Source organism: Melanostigma gelatinosum, assembly GCF_949748355.1.
Source record: "Melanostigma gelatinosum genome assembly, chromosome: 19".
Lineage (NCBI taxonomy): Eukaryota > Metazoa > Chordata > Actinopteri > Perciformes > Zoarcidae > Melanostigma > Melanostigma gelatinosum.
The window spans coordinates 21,878,032-21,894,954 of record NC_136652.1 but is presented as its reverse complement, the minus strand read 5'-3'; the positions used below and the strand labels follow the sequence as shown (position 1 = coordinate 21,894,954).

Below are 16,923 nucleotides of genomic sequence, written 5' to 3'. Positions count from 1 at the left end.
ATTCTGCAGACGGTGAACTTCGAACATGAAAGAATACAACGCTGGAAGAAGTTCTCAGATGCTGTCTTTAAAGGAGCGGCGTGAAGGATTGAGCGGCAGCTAACACGTTGTGGTTGCAGATTGCAACCAGCTGAAACCCTCCCCTCACTCCTCCCTTTACTTCAGAGTCGGAGAACTACGGTGGCCTACAAGTAACGTCAAAACGCTAAAGGCTAGTAGTTGTATATATATATATATATATATATATATATATATATATATATATATATATATATATACATACACATATATATATATATATATATATATATATATATATATATATATATTATATATATACACATATATATATATATGTATGTATATATATATATATATATATATACATACACATATATATATATATATATATATATATATATATACACATATATATATATATATATATATGTATGTATATATATATATATATATATATACATACACATATATATATATATATATATATATATATATATATATATACACATATATATATATATATATATATGTATGTATATATATATATTTATATATATATATACATACATACATACATATATATGTGTGCGTGTGCGTGCGCGCGCGCGTGTCTCTCACCATGGCATCATAACCCAGTTTGTTCATGAAGTGTGCAGCCTCGGCTCCTCTGTAGTAGTTGAACCACACGGAGCCCTGGAACTGGTCTCCGGCGTCCAGCAGCAGCACGTTGCTCTCGGCGCTGCGGATCCTCTTGATCATCGTGGCTCTCCGGGCCACTCCGGCGAAACACCCGCCGCCTCCGCCGCATTTCCCGGAGTGCTTGCTGGTCTCCTCTATCCGGGCGTGCACGTCGTTGGTGTGCAGGAGAACCAGGTCCCAGTCCGCCGAGGTGGACACGGAGAAGAAGCCCAGCAGCAGCAGGAGGACGAGCCGCGGAAGAGCGCTGCGCTCCGGGCGCACCGCTTCCATTTCCCCGCTGCGCGTAAAAACAGTGGAGGAGAAACGCGGGACGTGCTGTGGTTCTTCACTGTTACATGACCCGCAGGAACCGGTTCTCTTCGCTCCTTCTGCTCCTCTTTATGAGCTCAACGAGTCCCGCTGACACCACATGCGGGGCAGACTAGACACAGCGCGCCTTCGAGGAGGAGGAGGAGCAGGAGGAGGAGGAGGAAGAGGAGGAGGAGGGGGAGGAGCAGGAGGAGGAGGAGGAGGAGGGTCGTTATGATAGCCTTTTCTTCTCTCCCCCCCCCCACCCCCCCCACACCTTTGACTTCTCCTCACATTTATTAACTCCAAAGAAAACAGGCTGGTGGAAGTTTAACTGGAGGGAAGTTTATTTATAGACTGTTAACAACAACACAAGGGAACATGTCAAATGATTCAAACAGAAGAAAATTAATCTGTAAAAGTGGAAAACATTTGTGTGTTTCTAACAATAAATAAACTAGTTTGTTCTGCAGGATTCATGGAAGAAAACATGAAACATGAAATCACTGAACAATAAAACGTCTACAGGAACAAACACACACACACACTAAACTACACACACACACACTGACACTACACACACACACACACTGACACTACACACACACACACACACACTGACACTACACACACACACACTGACACTACACTACACTACTCACACACACACACACACACACACACACTCACACTGTCGAGTGATGCCGAACACTCTTTCATTTCTATTTGTTTTTTGGTTTCCATGTTGAGCAGCGAGACCTTCAGTCATTCTGTCAAAAGGATCGTCGTGAACTGAGGTTCACACATTCCGGGTCTCCAGAGGATGAATGAAAGTGTCTTTGTATGTCATAAAGTACTTATACTGCATATTGTAGTCCAATGCACTATGAACGAACACATCATTTAATGTTGTCGTGGGACTGGAAGAGAAGGCAACTTTAAGTTGGGAATAATGAAATCCTGAGTCCATCGTCCTTCTTTCAGCGACGCTCTGATGACGTCATGGTTGAAAGTATTTTACCGTATATTTACCGCTGGAAACGTGATTTAGACTTTAGTGAAATGAGACTTTAAACGTGTGATTACGTTCAGTGTGATGAAATGTGGTTCCTTGTTCGTGCTCCCCTGAGGATGAACTGTGATAGGACTGTTCATCAGGTCACCGTGTTGAACTGAAGACATTCAGCCTCAGCTCTACTTTGTGTTGAGCCTCACAGCGCCTCCACTCAAGCCTCAGCATCGTACTGCAGCGTGCACATTCAACTCTCATCGTCCGTCACAGAACGCTGTGCACGGAGGCACACAAACAACCTTCCGTTCGACATGAAGGAGCTTCCTGCGACGCTCTGCCCCGTTTGTTCAGTCGAACGAGATCTCTGCTCACATCCCATCTGAAGATAAACCGGCCACGAGGCTCCCTGTGGGGCTTTAAACCTGAAGACCACAGGAAACCAGAGGCTGCCCGCAGGACAGGAAACTGATGACGCGCCTCTTTAAATCTCTGCAGTGGATTGGCTGGAGACAACAGCAGCATGTGGTTTATTTCAGACACGTGCTCTTCATATCTAAACATGTTTATTAATAGCGCACATGCAGCACAAAACACTTCAGACATGTGACGATGAAACAAAGCAGTTAGGTGGTCGAAGGAAAACTTCACTCTAAAAACTGTTCCAGATGTTTGTTAAAGTTTTAAACTTTGAGAAAGGAAAATAAACACATCCATCAAACTTAACTTTGAACCATCAAGTACAGGAAAGTTCTTTGGAAGTTAACACAAAGCATTCTGGGAGTTTTTTATACAACAAGAATACTTCGCGGCCTCCTGGCTGAACGATCGCTGGTTGTTGGAAACATCCATCTCCACTTCCACCTTCGCTGTGTTCTTCTGTGGTATTTATACTTCCTCTTTCAAATCATTGTTGAATATCTGTGGTTTTTTATTCGAGGTATAACTGTGAACGCTGTTTGAGAGCAGCATGCTTGGTTAGGTTTTGTACATCACTGTTTGGGTGATTGAAATAAGTACATTCGTTAGGTTATGTATGTTACGGACATAGATGACAATAAGTCAAAGTTGACTTTTGGTTTCACACGGGACACAAACATCGGTCTCCTGAGTGAAAGTCCTGTGTTTGTTTGACCCATTCCTCCATTGCTACCTCATATTATTAGAAATGTTTTAATTATACATCAAAAACAAACGTAATCTGGTGGAAGATCCGTTTCCCTCGACAGGTAATGTGGTTGCTTTGTATGGGAACATAGTGTTTCGGAGGCTGATGTGTCAGAATCAGAATCAGCTTTATTGTCCATTTATGCGAACGCATACAAGGACTTTGACTCCGGTTTTCACTTTGCTCTCAACGCACAAACACAAGTTTACAAATAAACATGAAAAATACAAAAAATAAAACGAGGACAACAAAACAAGTAGAGGAGATGTAAGCGTACACATTTAACGACTGCGACAGAAGCAGCAGTAGGTTGTAGTTTGGTGAGGCTTCTCTTTCATGCGTCGACACGTTAGAAGCTATCTGTTCATGTCCGCCGCTCATAGCTGTGTTCAACAGAGGAGACATAACGACGCTCCAAACCAGAAGAAAGGCTGCCGTCTGCTTGTAAAGTTTTACAGAAGCAACATAACAATCTGTTTCTATCTTTGAGGAATATGTAAAACAACATGTCACATGTTTCTCCTCACTCACAGAAGAAGACAAAGGGGGGGGGGGGCAGCGCTGTCCACTTCCTGTTTGTGTTGACCGCGAGCTTAGATTAAACCTTCATTTCCTGTAGATGGTTCCGGTGGAAGACAGAACTGCAGAGTGAAAGTGAGACTCATAGGGAACCGATGGAAACACAGATGTTCTTATTGTTCTGTCGACATTATATCGTTCATTCTACATTTACTAAAGAAACGAAACACACTCGTTCAGGGCTACCTTTTGCTACCTTTTGCTACTTCTTGCTACCTTTTGCTACCTTTTGCTACTTCTTGCTACCTTTTGCTACCTTTTGCTATGTTTTGCTACCTTTTGCTACCTTTTGCTATGTTTTGCTACCCTTTGCTACCTTTTGCTATGTTTTGCTACTTCTTGCTACCTTTTGCTACGTTTTGCTACGTTTTGCTATGTTTTGCTACTTCTTGCTACCTTTTGCTACGTTTTGCTATGTTTTGCTATGTTTTGCTATGTTTTGCTACTTCTTGCTACCTTTTGCTACGTTTTGCTACGTTTTGCTATGTTTTGCTACTTCTTGCTACCTTTTGCTATGTTTTGCTATTTCTTGCTGCCTTTTGCTATGTTTTGCTATGTTTTGCTATGTTTTGCTACTTCTTGCTACCTTTTGCTACGTTTTGCTACCTTTTGCTATGTTTTGCTATGTTTTGCTACTTCTTGCTACCTTTTGCTACGTTTTGCTACCTTTTGCTATGTTTTGATATGTTTTGCTACTTCTTGCTACCTTTTGCTACGTTTTGCTACGTTTTGCTATGTTTTGCTACTTCTTGCTACCTTTTGCTACGTTTTGCTATGTTTTGATATGTTTTGCTACTTCTTGCTACCTTTTGCTACGTTTTGCTACGTTTTGCTATGTTTTGCTACTTCTTGCTACCTTTTGCTACGTTTTGCTATGTTTTGATATGTTTTGCTACTTCTTGCTACCTTTTGCTACGTTTTGCTACGTTTTGCTATGTTTTGCTACTTCTTGCTACCTTTTGCTACGTTTTGCTATTTCTTGCTGCCTTTTGCTATGTTTTGCTACGTTTTGCTATGTTTTGCTACTTCTTGCTACCTTTTGCTACGTTTTGCTACGTTTTGCTATGTTTTGCTACTTCTTGCTACCTTTTGCTACGTTTTGCTATTTCTTGCTGCCTTTTGCTATGTTTTGCTATGTTTTGCTATGTTTTGCTACTTCTTGCTACCTTTTGCTACGTTTTGCTACCTTTTGCCATGTTTTGCTATGTTTTGCTACTTCTTGCTACGTTTTGCTACCTTTTGCTACCTTTTGCTATGTTTTGATATGTTTTGCTACTTCTTGCTACCTTTTGCTACGTTTTGCTACCTTTTGCTATGTTTTGCTATGTTTTGCTACTTCTTGCTATGCTTTCCACTTTCAGTTTGTCCTAAAAATGTGAATGTGTTCAGTCGTGGGAGATCTTCTCGTTGCTGCTGGTTCTCTGGAGAGGAACAAGCAGTTGAGTGTTTAAATGTGCCGTGAAGACGAAAAGGTGAGTTATGTCACAAAGCTTTGGCTCCTTGAGACGATCCAGAGAGCCGTTCGTTCTAAACAACAATGGCGGCTCCTGAAGAGGTTAGCATCGTTGCTACAATAGCTTCGGAGTATTTCTTCATTGAAAGAACGGCACTGAAGGCTTTCCTTGATGGAAAACGGATGTTTTCACTCTTCCTCCGACTGGCTTCAGTTCAGTGTTTGATTGACGGACGGTTAATCCAATCAGCTGCCACTTTCTAAAGTGCCCGTCCATCTAAACAGCAAAACATTCATAACCTGAAGCAAATCTGTCACATTCATTACAACCTGTAGATCAGTGGAACATCATCAAACCTCGACTCTTCTAACTCTCCGTCCACGGCACCAGAGAAAAGCTCACATTACATAAATGAACCAAAACAAAGGAGTGAGACTTCTTGCTCGAGGTCTTTCTGCTTGTACATCACGACGCCCACCTCCTGTGATTTGCGTCACTGATGCTCTCCGGCGGAGGAGGTCTGTGATGAGGCGCGATCTGTCTGAAGGGCAAAGAACAAGAACCAATCAGCTCGTCCACATGGATGAGGCCTGAGGGACCACGAGGAAGCACCAGGAGGAGGCTTCTCTCTGAGAACAAGACTCATAAATGATGAGTGGGTCTTTGTTTTCCAGCCATAATGTAACACTTCAATCAATATGATAAATGAATGAAAGAGACAAAGAAGCTCAGTGTTCCTGCACATCAGGAGAGGTTATTTAAATCTCATATCTCTACTCATCAAAGACGATTGTGCAAATAACAAAAGCTTAAAAGTGAAGCTTTTGATGCATAAATCAGGAGCTCAGAGGGGACACCAAGTACAACATTAAAAATAGTTTTTAGAAAAAACGGATTGAGATCAAACTGACGCCGGTTTTTTGATTTTGTACTTTCTGTTCTGCACTTTAGCTGAAGCTTTATTAAACGCTTGATTTTCCAAGAAGAAGAAGAAGAAGAAGAAGAAGAAGAAGATAAAAGCCTGCATGTTCTCGTTCCTCGTCGTCAGTGAAGCCATCACGGACACGTTGAAGTTATTAATCCTTTTCAGACATAATCGCTGCCATCTCCAGGAATAAAGGCTCATTTCTCAGCACATTAAGTTTCTTTACGAGCGTTCTGACCACACGCAGAAATAAATGTAATACCTGCGTCGTGTTGCTGATGGAAATATCTTCCTCCGTGATTCACTCTGTCCTCAAGTACCAACGCTGCCGGTCACATGTCGAGCTGCTCGGTGACCTGCGAGGAATCTCTGTTTGAAATGAAAAGCTGTGTCTCTGTGCGTGAATAACATGTGAATATTAATACACTTCAAGAAAACTGGTCAAAAAAACAGCAGATTGCATTTACGAGTCGAATCCGAACACAAGCCGGAGCTCTCCCTTTGAATTATGGGAACAACGGAGGAAAGACAGGTTCCATTTCTGACATTTTGTGAAATAAATCGTGTCTCTCACGTTCTTGCTGAGAGTTGGACGAGAAGATCGATATCACTCTCACGTCTGTGCGTCAAATATGAAGCTGCAAAATCACACACGGCCTGTCTGTCTGTCTGTCTGTCTGTCTGTCTGTGTCTGTCTGTCTGTCTCCGTCTGTCTGTCTGTCTGTCTGTCTGTCTGTCTGTCTGTCTGTCTGTGTCTGTCTCCGTCTGTCTGTCTCCGTCTGTCTCCGTCTGTCTGTCTGTTTGTCTGTCTGTCTTTGTTGCAAATTGCCAGTTCAACCCTCATGGACCTGAATGTCTTACTGTTGTTCAGTCTGCCTCTTTAGTTGCTTTGCATGTTGTTTTATGTTGCGTGTTGTTTCATGTTGCGCGTTGTTTCATGTTGCGCGTTGTTTCATGTTGCGCGTTGTTTCATGTTGCGTGTTGTTTTATGTTGCGTGTTGTTTCATGTTGCGCGTTGTTTCATGTTGCGCGTTGTTTCATGTTGCGCGTTGTTTTATGTTTTGTGTTGTTTCATGTTGCGTGTTGTTTTATGTTTTGTGTTGTTTCATGTTGCGCGTTGTTTTATGTTGCGTGTTGTTTTATGTTTTGTGTTGTTTCATGTTGCGTGTTGTTTCATGTTGCGTGTTGTTTCATGTTGCGTGTTGTTTTATGTTGCGTGTTGTTTTATGTTGCGTGTTTCATGTTGCGTGTTGTTTCATGTTGCGTGTTGTTTCATGTTGCGCGTTGTTTCATGTTGCGCGTTGTTTCATGTTGCGCGTTGTTTCATGTTGCGTGTTGTTTCATGTTTTGTGTTGTTTCATGTTGCGTGTTGTTTTATGTTTTGTGTTGTTTCATGTTGCGCGTTGTTTTATGTTGCGTGTTGTTTTATGTTTTGTGTTGTTTCATGTTGCGTGTTGTTTCATGTTGCGTGTTGTTTTATGTTGCGTGTTTCATGTTGCGTGTTGTTTCATGTTGCGTGTTGTTTCATGTTGCATGTTTCATGTTGCGTGTTTCATGTTGCGTGTTGTTTCATGTTGCGTGTTTTATGTTTCATGTTGCATGTTGTTTCATGTTTTATGTTGTTTTATGTTTTATGTTGTTTCATGTTGCGTGTTGTTTCATGTTGCGTGTTGTTTCATGTTGCGTGTTGTTTTATGTTGCGTGTTGTTTTATGTTGCGTGTTGTTTTATGTTGCATGTTGTTGCATGTTGTTTCATGTTGCATGTTGTTTCATGTTGCATGTTGTTTTATGTTGCATGTTGTTTCATGTTGCGTGTTGTTTCATGTTGCGTGTTGTTTCATGTTGCGTGTTGTTTCATGTTGCGTGTTGTTTTATGTTGCATGTTGTTTCATGTTGCATGTTGTTTCATGTTGCATGTTGTTTTATGTTGCATGTTGTTGCATGTTGCATGTTGTTGCATGTTGTTTCATGTTGCATGTTGTTTTATGTTGCATGTTGTTTTATGTTGCATGTTGTTTTATGTTGCATGTTGTTTCATGTTGCATGTTGTTTCATGTTGCATGTTGTTTCATGTTGCATGTTGTTTCATGTTGCATGTTGTTTCATGTTGCATGTTGTTTTATGTTGCATGTTGTTTTATGTTGCATGTTGTTGCATGTTGTTTCATGTTGCATGTTGTTTTATGTTGCATGTTGTTTTATGTTGCATGTTGTTTTATGTTGCATGTTGTTTTATGTTGCATGTTGTTTCATGTTGCATGTTGTTTTATGTTGCATGTTGTTGCATGTTGTTTCATGTTGCATGTTGTTTTATGTTGCATGTTGTTTTATGTTGCATGTTGTTTTATGTTGCATGTTGTTTTATGTTGCATGTTGTTTTATGTTGCATGTTGTTTCATGTTCCATGTTGTTTCATGTTGCATGTTGTGTCATGTTGCATGTTGTTTCATGTTGCATGTTGTTTCATGTTGCATGTTGTTGCATGTTGTTTTATGTTGCATGTTGTTTCATGTTGCATGTTGTTTCATGTTGCATGTTGTTTCATGTTGCATGTTGTTTTATGTTGTATGTTGTTTCATGTTGCATGTTGTTTCATGTTGCGTGTTGTTTTATGTTGCGTGTTGTTTCATGTTGCATGTTGTTTTATGTTGCATGTTGTTTTATGTTGTTTCATGTTGCATGTTGTTTCATGTTGCATGTTGTTTTATGTTGCGTGTTGTTTTATGTTGCGTGTTGTTTCATGTTGCGTGTTGTTTCATGTTGCGTGTTGTTTTATGTTGCGTGTTGTTTTATGTTGCATCTTGTTTTATGTTGCATGTTGTTGCATGTTGTTTCATGTTGCATGTTGTTTCATGTTGCATGTTGTTTTATGTTGCATGTTGTTTTATGTTGCATGTTGTTTTATGTTGCATGTTGTTTTATGTTGCATGTTGTTTTATGTTGCATGTTGTTTTATGTTGCATGTTGTTTCATGTTGCATGTTGTTTCATGTTGCATGTTGTTTTATGTTGCATGTTGTTTTATGTTGCATGTTGTTGCATGTTGTTTCATGTTGCATGTTGTTTCATGTTGCGTGTTGTTTCATGTTGCGTGTTGTTTCATGTTGCGTGTTGTTTCATGTTGCGTGTTGTTTTATGTTGCGTGTTGTTTTATGTTGCGTGTTGTTTTATGTTGCGTGTTGTTTTATGTTGCATGTTGTTTCATGTTGCGTGTTGTTTCATGTTGCGTGTTGTTTTATGTTGCGTGTTGTTTTATGTTGCGTGTTGTTTTATGTTGCGTGTTGTTTTATGTTGCGTCTTGTTTTATGTTGCATGTTGTTGCATGTTGTTTCATGTTGCATGTTGTTTTATGTTGCATGTTGTTTTATGTTGCATGTTGTTTTATGTTGCATGTTGTTTCATGTTGCATGTTGTTTCATGTTGCATGTTGTTTTATGTTGCATGTTGTTTTATGTTGCATGTTGTTGCATGTTGTTTCATGTTGCATGTTGTTTCATGTTGCATGTTGTTTCATGTTGCGTGTTGTTTCATGTTGCGTGTTGTTTCATGTTGCGTGTTGTTTCATGTTGCGTGTTGTTTTATGTTTTGTGTTGTTTCATGTTGCGTGTTTTATGTTTCATGTTGCATGTTGTTTCATGTTTTATGTTGTTTTATGTTTTATGTTGTTTCATGTTGCGTGTTGTTTCATGTTGCGTGTTGTTTCATGTTGCGTGTTGTTTTATGTTGCGTGTTGTTTTATGTTGCGTGTTGTTTTATGTTGCATGTTGTTGCATGTTGTTTCATGTTGCATGTTGTTTTATGTTGCGTGTTGTTTCATGTTGCGTGTTGTTTCATGTTGCGTGTTGTTTCATGTTGCGTGTTGTTTTATGTTGCATGTTGTTTCATGTTGCATGTTGTTTCATGTTGCATGTTGTTTTATGTTGCATGTTGTTGCATGTTGCATGTTGTTGCATGTTGCATGTTGTTGCATGTTGTTTCATGTTGCATGTTGTTTTATGTTGCATGTTGTTTTATGTTGCATGTTGTTTTATGTTGCATGTTGTTTTATGTTGCATGTTGTTTCATGTTGCATGTTGTTTCATGTTGCATGTTGTTTCATGTTGCATGTTGTTTCATGTTGCATGTTGTTTTATGTTGCATGTTGTTTTATGTTGCATGTTGTTTTATGTTGTTTCATGTTGCATGTTGTTTTATGTTGCATGTTGTTTTATGTTGCATGTTGTTTTATGTTGCATGTTGTTTTATGTTGCATGTTGTTTTATGTTGCATGTTGTTTTATGTTGCATGTTGTTTCATGTTGCATGTTGTTTTATGTTGCATGTTGTTTCATGTTGCATGTTGTTTTATGTTGCATGTTGTTTTATGTTGCATGTTGTTTTATGTTGCATGTTGTTTTATGTTGCATGTTGTTTTATGTTGCATGTTGTTTTATGTTGCATGTTGTTTCATGTTGCATGTTGTTTCATGTTGCATGTTGTGTCATGTTGCATGTTGTTTCATGTTGCATGTTGTTTCATGTTGCATGTTGTTGCATGTTGTTTCATGTTGCATGTTGTTTCATGTTGCATGTTGTTTCATGTTGCATGTTGTTTCATGTTGCATGTTGTTTCATGTTGCATGTTGTTTTATGTTGTATGTTGTTTCATGTTGCATGTTGTTTCATGTTGCATGTTGTTTTATGTTGCGTGTTGTTTCATGTTGCATGTTGTTTTATGTTGCATGTTGTTTTATGTTGCATGTTGTTTTATGTTGTTTCATGTTGCATGTTGTTTCATGTTGCATGTTGTTTTATGTTGCATGTTGTTTCATGTTGCGTGTTGTTTCATGTTGCATGTTGTTTTATGTTGCGTGTTGTTTTATGTTGCGTCTTGTTTTATGTTGCATGTTGTTGCATGTTGTTTCATGTTGCATGTTGTTTCATGTTGCATGTTGTTTTATGTTGCATGTTGTTTTATGTTGCATGTTGTTTCATGTTGCATGTTGTTTTATGTTGCATGTTGTTTCATGTTGCATGTTGTTTCATGTTGCATGTTGTTTTATGTTGCATGTTGTTTTATGTTGCATGTTGTTGCATGTTGTTTCATGTTGCATGTTGTTTCATGTTGCATGTTGTTTTATGTTGCATGTTGTTTCATGTTGCGTGTTGTTTCATGTTGCGTGTTGTTTTATGTTGCGTGTTGTTTTATGTTGCGTCTTGTTTTATGTTGCATGTTGTTGCATGTTGTTTCATGTTGCATGTTGTTTCATGTTGCATGTTGTTTTATGTTGCATGTTGTTTTATGTTGCATGTTGTTTCATGTTGCATGTTGTTTTATGTTGCATGTTGTTTCATGTTGCATGTTGTTTCATGTTGCATGTTGTTTCATGTTGCATGTTGTTTCATGTTGCATGTTGTTTCATGTTGCGTGTTGTTTCATGTTGCGTGTTGTTTTATGTTGCGTGTTGTTTTATGTTGCGTGTTGTTTTATGTTGCGTGTTGTTTTATGTTGCATGTTGTTTCATGTTGCATGTTGTTTCATGTTGCGTGTTGTTTTATGTTGCGTGTTGTTTTATGTTGCGTGTTGTTTTATGTTGCATGTCTTAATTACACTTTGGCAAGTCCGTGTCCTGAATGATGTTTCGACTCATATTAACGTTCTGTTCTCTTATGATTGTTCTGCATGCTTATAAAAGGATACATGACAAATACTTTGTCATTTTGATCTTTTACTCTGTTTGTTCGGGTGACTTTGTAACAGCTGTACATCTCTCGGCTAACATTACAGTGATCTGTTTTATTAATGTGCACTATCGTTACCAAATAAACCAATACAATCCATTTAAAGAAAGTGACTTGGTAGTTTATTCTGAAAGATATTTAGTTCACGATAAAGAAAAGCTCTAGATGAGAAGATTGATCCCGCTTCAGCCAGCAGCTGGTTAGCTCAGCTTAGCTTAGCATAAAGACTGGGTCATTTTCTCATAGGCTTCTATGCAACCAGAGGAGTCGCCCCCTGGTGGTCACTAGAGAGAATGCAGCTTTAAGACATGAAGCATCGGCAGAACCGCTCGTGTCCACGCACATATTTTTGGTCTGGAAGTTGGAACCGGTGATTTCCTGCTCGCGCGCCTCCTGTAAAATACGGCAGAAAGTTACAGCAGGCGGAGGAGGAAGAGGAGGAAGATGAGGAGGAAGAAGAGGAGGAAGAGGAGATGGAAATGTGAGGAGGTACAAAAAGAAAAACAGCTTCACCTCCACATTGTTTCTGATTTTCTTCACGGAAAAAATTCTCATGCAAATGTGTTAGTTGTGAAGATTCGAGCTTCCTTCAGTGGCGACAAACAGGAGCCAGATGCTGAACTTAGTTTGAAGAGTTTTTTTAGACGACTCGATAAGAAACAGCAGCATTCTGCTTATGAAAGGACATATCTCCCAGCATGCTCGGAGACCCGGGGGTACTTCAACCATGACATGATTAATAACCCTACACTTAAAAATAGGCTTCAAAAATAATTACGGGAGACGGATGGGGGAGGGGGGGGGGGGGGCGGTCTCTGAATCAGAATCACTTTAATTGCAGAGTACAAAGACGGATTTGTGTTGGTGGGATAAGTGCAGCGATGAAGGCAAAGTGCTGCTGGGAGTCGCGCTCCGACACAGACGGGAGGAACAAAGAAGTGATTTCAAACTCCGGATCAATGAGTGATCAGAAGAACGAGTCCAGAAGGAGATTCTTTCTGAGCTGGTTTGATCCGGAAATTGATTGTTGTTTTTAACTCGCAGAAAGGAAGTGAAGATAATTCAGATCAGGAGACAACCTCCGCTTCTTTAAAGTGAAGTCAGAGCTTCATGTGTTAAAGCTGCATTCTCTCTAGTGTCCACCAGGGGGCGACTCCTCTGGTTGTATAGAAGTCTATAGAAAATGACTCTACTTCTCTCTTGATTTATTCCCTCAGTAAACATTGTGAACATGAGTTTATGTCTCAATCTCTAGTTTCAAGTCTTCTTCAATACAGCATGATGTTCATTTAGTACATTATGGTCCATTTAGAGTCACACAGACCATAAAGCAGGGGATGCTTTAGGGCGGGGCTTACTGTGATTGACAGGTCTCTAACAGAGACATACACGGCGTCTCTACGTCACTCCTCCTCAGTCCACATATGGTCACTTCCTGTTCACTGGCTGCAAAAAAACAACATGGCGACGGCCAAAAAGCCAAACTCGCGGCTTCAAAACATCCACAAACCGATGACGACTACGTCCACTTCTTAGATTCAGTCTGTGGTTCAGACGACACTTTTCAGCGTGAACAATAAACCTGAATTATCTAACAGAGTCTTCAGTAGAGAGAGCCGTCCTGCACACTGTCGGCACCAAACCAACAGAGAACTCAATGCAAACTAAAGTCACAGTACGAGGCGGTAACGTTCTCGTAGTGAAGCTTCAGGCTGCAGCAGTCGAGCGAGTTGAAGTTAAGACAAATCGCAACGCCAGAGACAATAATCCAGCCAAACAGTCCTTCACAGGATCAATACAGTACGACAGTCACCGGCCGATCATGAACAACCGCACCAAGTGTCACTTTAAGCTATAAAAGCTTGATATTCCTTTTATTATAGTGCCGAGGTTTCTGAATGAATATTGTCAATAATCTACATAGAAGATGCTCTTGAATATAAAGGCAGATTAAAACAAACAACACAATAAAGGTCAAGAGAGGACCCTATGAATCTATAATCAGTTCAAATCTTATTTTGATATCTTATGTAAACATGTGCGGTGGCCTTTCTTTATTTGTTATTACACATTATCATCGTTGTTATACTCTGTCTGTACTATGAGTGTAGAGGTTTGTATGTTCTGCACATCTTGTTATTACTATAAGATAATAAATAGACTTAACGCTTAAACGAACTAACTAACGACACAATGAAAGCATGAAGTAGTGAATATATAACATCATCTGTGTTCTTCAGGTGATCTGATTATTATATCAAGTCTCTTGTGAATCAGTGTCTCAATATTTCTGTTTTTAGCTCCTAAAAGGCTCATTTCTTCCTTCTGCAGTGCAGAGTATTGACAGAACTTTGGGTTTCATTTGGAGAACAAATGAAGCGGCGCGTTGGGTGCGATGCCTCGTCGAGTTATTGATCAGTTGCTGTTCCTGCAGAGAATTGTGATTTTACTGAAACACTTTGTTTATCTTGTTGAAGGTCAAATCTAAAAGACTCGAGCTCAGCGGGTGATTTTTAGACCTCCAACTAATATCAGGAGACAACCTCCGGTTCTTTAAAGTGAATCCAAAGCTTCACGTGTTAAAGCTGCATTCTCTCTAGTGTCCACCAGGGGGCGACTCCTCTGGTTGTATAGAAGTCTATAGAAAATGACTCTACTTCTCTCTTGATTTATTACCTCAGTAAACATTGTAAACATGAGTTTATGTCTCAATCTCTAGTTTCAAGTCTTCTTCAATACAGCATGATGTTCATTTAGTACATTATGGTCCATTTAGAGTCACACAGACCATGAAGCAGGGGATGCTTTAGGGCGGGGCTACACGGTGATTGACAGGTCTCTAATAGACCATAAAGCAGGGGATGCTTTAGGGCGGGGCTACACGCTGATTGACAGGTCTCTAATAGACCATAAAGCAGGGGATGCTTTAGGGCGGGGCTACACGCTGATTGACAGGTCTCTACCAGAGACGTACGCGGCGTCTCTACGTCTCCTCCTCAGTCCACATATGGTCACTTCCTGTTCACTGGCTGCAAAAAGCCAAGATGGCGACGGCCAAATTGCCGACGTCGAGGCTTCAAAACATCCACAAACCAACGAGTGACGTCACGACGACTGCGTCCACTTCTTATATTCAGTCGGTCTGTGAAGGACTTCCTTCGAACAGAAGCTGGACAGCTTCTGTTCGTGTATCTCTGAACGTTATCGGTGACGTCAGGTTGAGTGAGGAACACATCTGAAGCCTCTTGACCTCTGAAGAGTCATCGGGACTTGAGTGCCCATTCCTTTTCCTTTATACTTATAATAACAACAAACACAATCCACAAGTATTCCTGGAAAGCCTTTCTCCGGCATGCAGGGAAATAAAAAAAATACAAATCTGCGCAGAAGGCTAATTAGCTCCCTGGTTGCTCCTCGCTAGCTCAGCAGTGATTCATGGGCTGTATGTGCAGCAGCCCGACTGCTGGGTTCAAAGTGTAATTATGAGCCAAAACACACACACACACACACACACACACACACACACACACACACACACACACACACACACACACACACACACACACACACACACACACACACACACACACACACACACACACACACACAGTTATAGCATCTCATGTATAGAATAGCTTGTAGTTCATCCTGATGTCTAAAACAGATTCATGGGAATAATTGGACTTCTTGAGGACGACATGGAGCCGGGCTGAATGATAATGATTTCAGTCAGAAACAACTAAACCTAAAGTTTTCTTACGAACTATTTTGGATTCAATTCTGCAGCTTTGGCACAAAGTTTTGTTTCCAACGGCAACAACAGATCTCTCTGAGGTCAGGTAAAGCTCACAGGTATGAGAGTTATCTCAGTAAATACACATGTACTTCAGTTATCAAGGTGAGAAATAAATGAAGTCCATCTCAGCCTCCATAGATGAAGTATTGTTTGAGAGAGGCTCCTTCACTAAGCGCTTACCTAGAGCGGCCAGTGTCCAATCCTACGTTACAACCATAGCGAGGCGCCTGTCAGGCGTTCAGCGCCCAGACGTCAAGCAAACATCCTTCCAGTCAGTCCAGCTTCTGTTTCCCTGTCGTTTACCTGAGTCCATCTCTACACAGGGATGGGTCACATGCAGAGAAGCATTTCCATATCCCTTAAAGGGTTAAAGATAGTATACATTCTATATTACAGGAACGAAAGACAAGACGTAAAACCTCCAGGTTGGATATCCGTCCTACTTCGTGTGACTTCATGAACTCGTCGTTTGACGTCTATAATACATGACTGAGAAAACAAGCATTCGGTTTTCATTAAACACAAATAATATCATAATATCTGGCTTCTGTCCAACCAGACTTTTGTTTTTGAGGTCGTTTCCAACAAGTTCATCTGGCATCCAGCCTGGTTCATCAGGCTCTAGTCTGATGTGCTGATTGCTCTGCGTGATATAAATAATGAGAGGCTGTTACAGATGATTCCTGAAACAGCTGTCAATTATCTAGAACATCAAAGTTCAATTAGTTCTCATATCAATCAAGGTCGGAAAATGCCCCAAAAGTCCTCTTTATCAGCGCAAACGTCAGTGAGACCTGGTGGATGAAGAGGAAGCTCTTCTGATCCCAGACCAGCCGCCTTTAAACCTCCTTTTCATTCAGGCCGTTCTCAGTCAAAGAGTAATTTAACAGCTGTGGAAAATTCATTTTCATATCAATCAAGGTCGTGCAGGTTTACGGCGTGAGCGAGCTCATAAATCACCCGCTGCTGATGGGGAGTGTGGATATTCTCGAGGGAAGCATTATTATCACGCTGCTGCAGGATCTGCACACTGAGCCCGTCTCACTCGCTGATTTATGCTCTCGTAGCGTATTTCAAAGCTTTTCATAACGCGTCAGTATTTCACGGTGGAGCTCAGTTTTTATCTCAAATTAAAATGCTTATAAAGAAATAAATGCACACAAGAGGCAGTGAGTAGTGGAGCGACGCATCATTAAATATTCACTCTACTGCCACCGTCCCAAAAAATCTGTTTAACCTGGAATCAGGAAACCATCAAAAATACTA

General features: G+C 40.3%; 1 protein-coding gene across 1 annotated transcript in view; it reads right to left on the bottom strand.

The window, feature by feature from the left end:
• The window catches only part of nt5e (5'-nucleotidase, ecto (CD73)), an 11,018-nt gene extending 9,875 nt beyond the window's left edge, over nucleotides 1–1,143 (bottom strand). The window contains exon 1 of the mRNA XM_079291391.1: nucleotides 640–1,143. Coding sequence (XP_079147517.1) covers nucleotides 640–990 — 351 coding nt within the window. The 5' untranslated portion in view covers nucleotides 991–1,143. The remainder of the gene's footprint in view (nucleotides 1–639) is intronic.
• Between the last annotated feature and the right edge of the window lie 15,780 nt (nucleotides 1,144–16,923).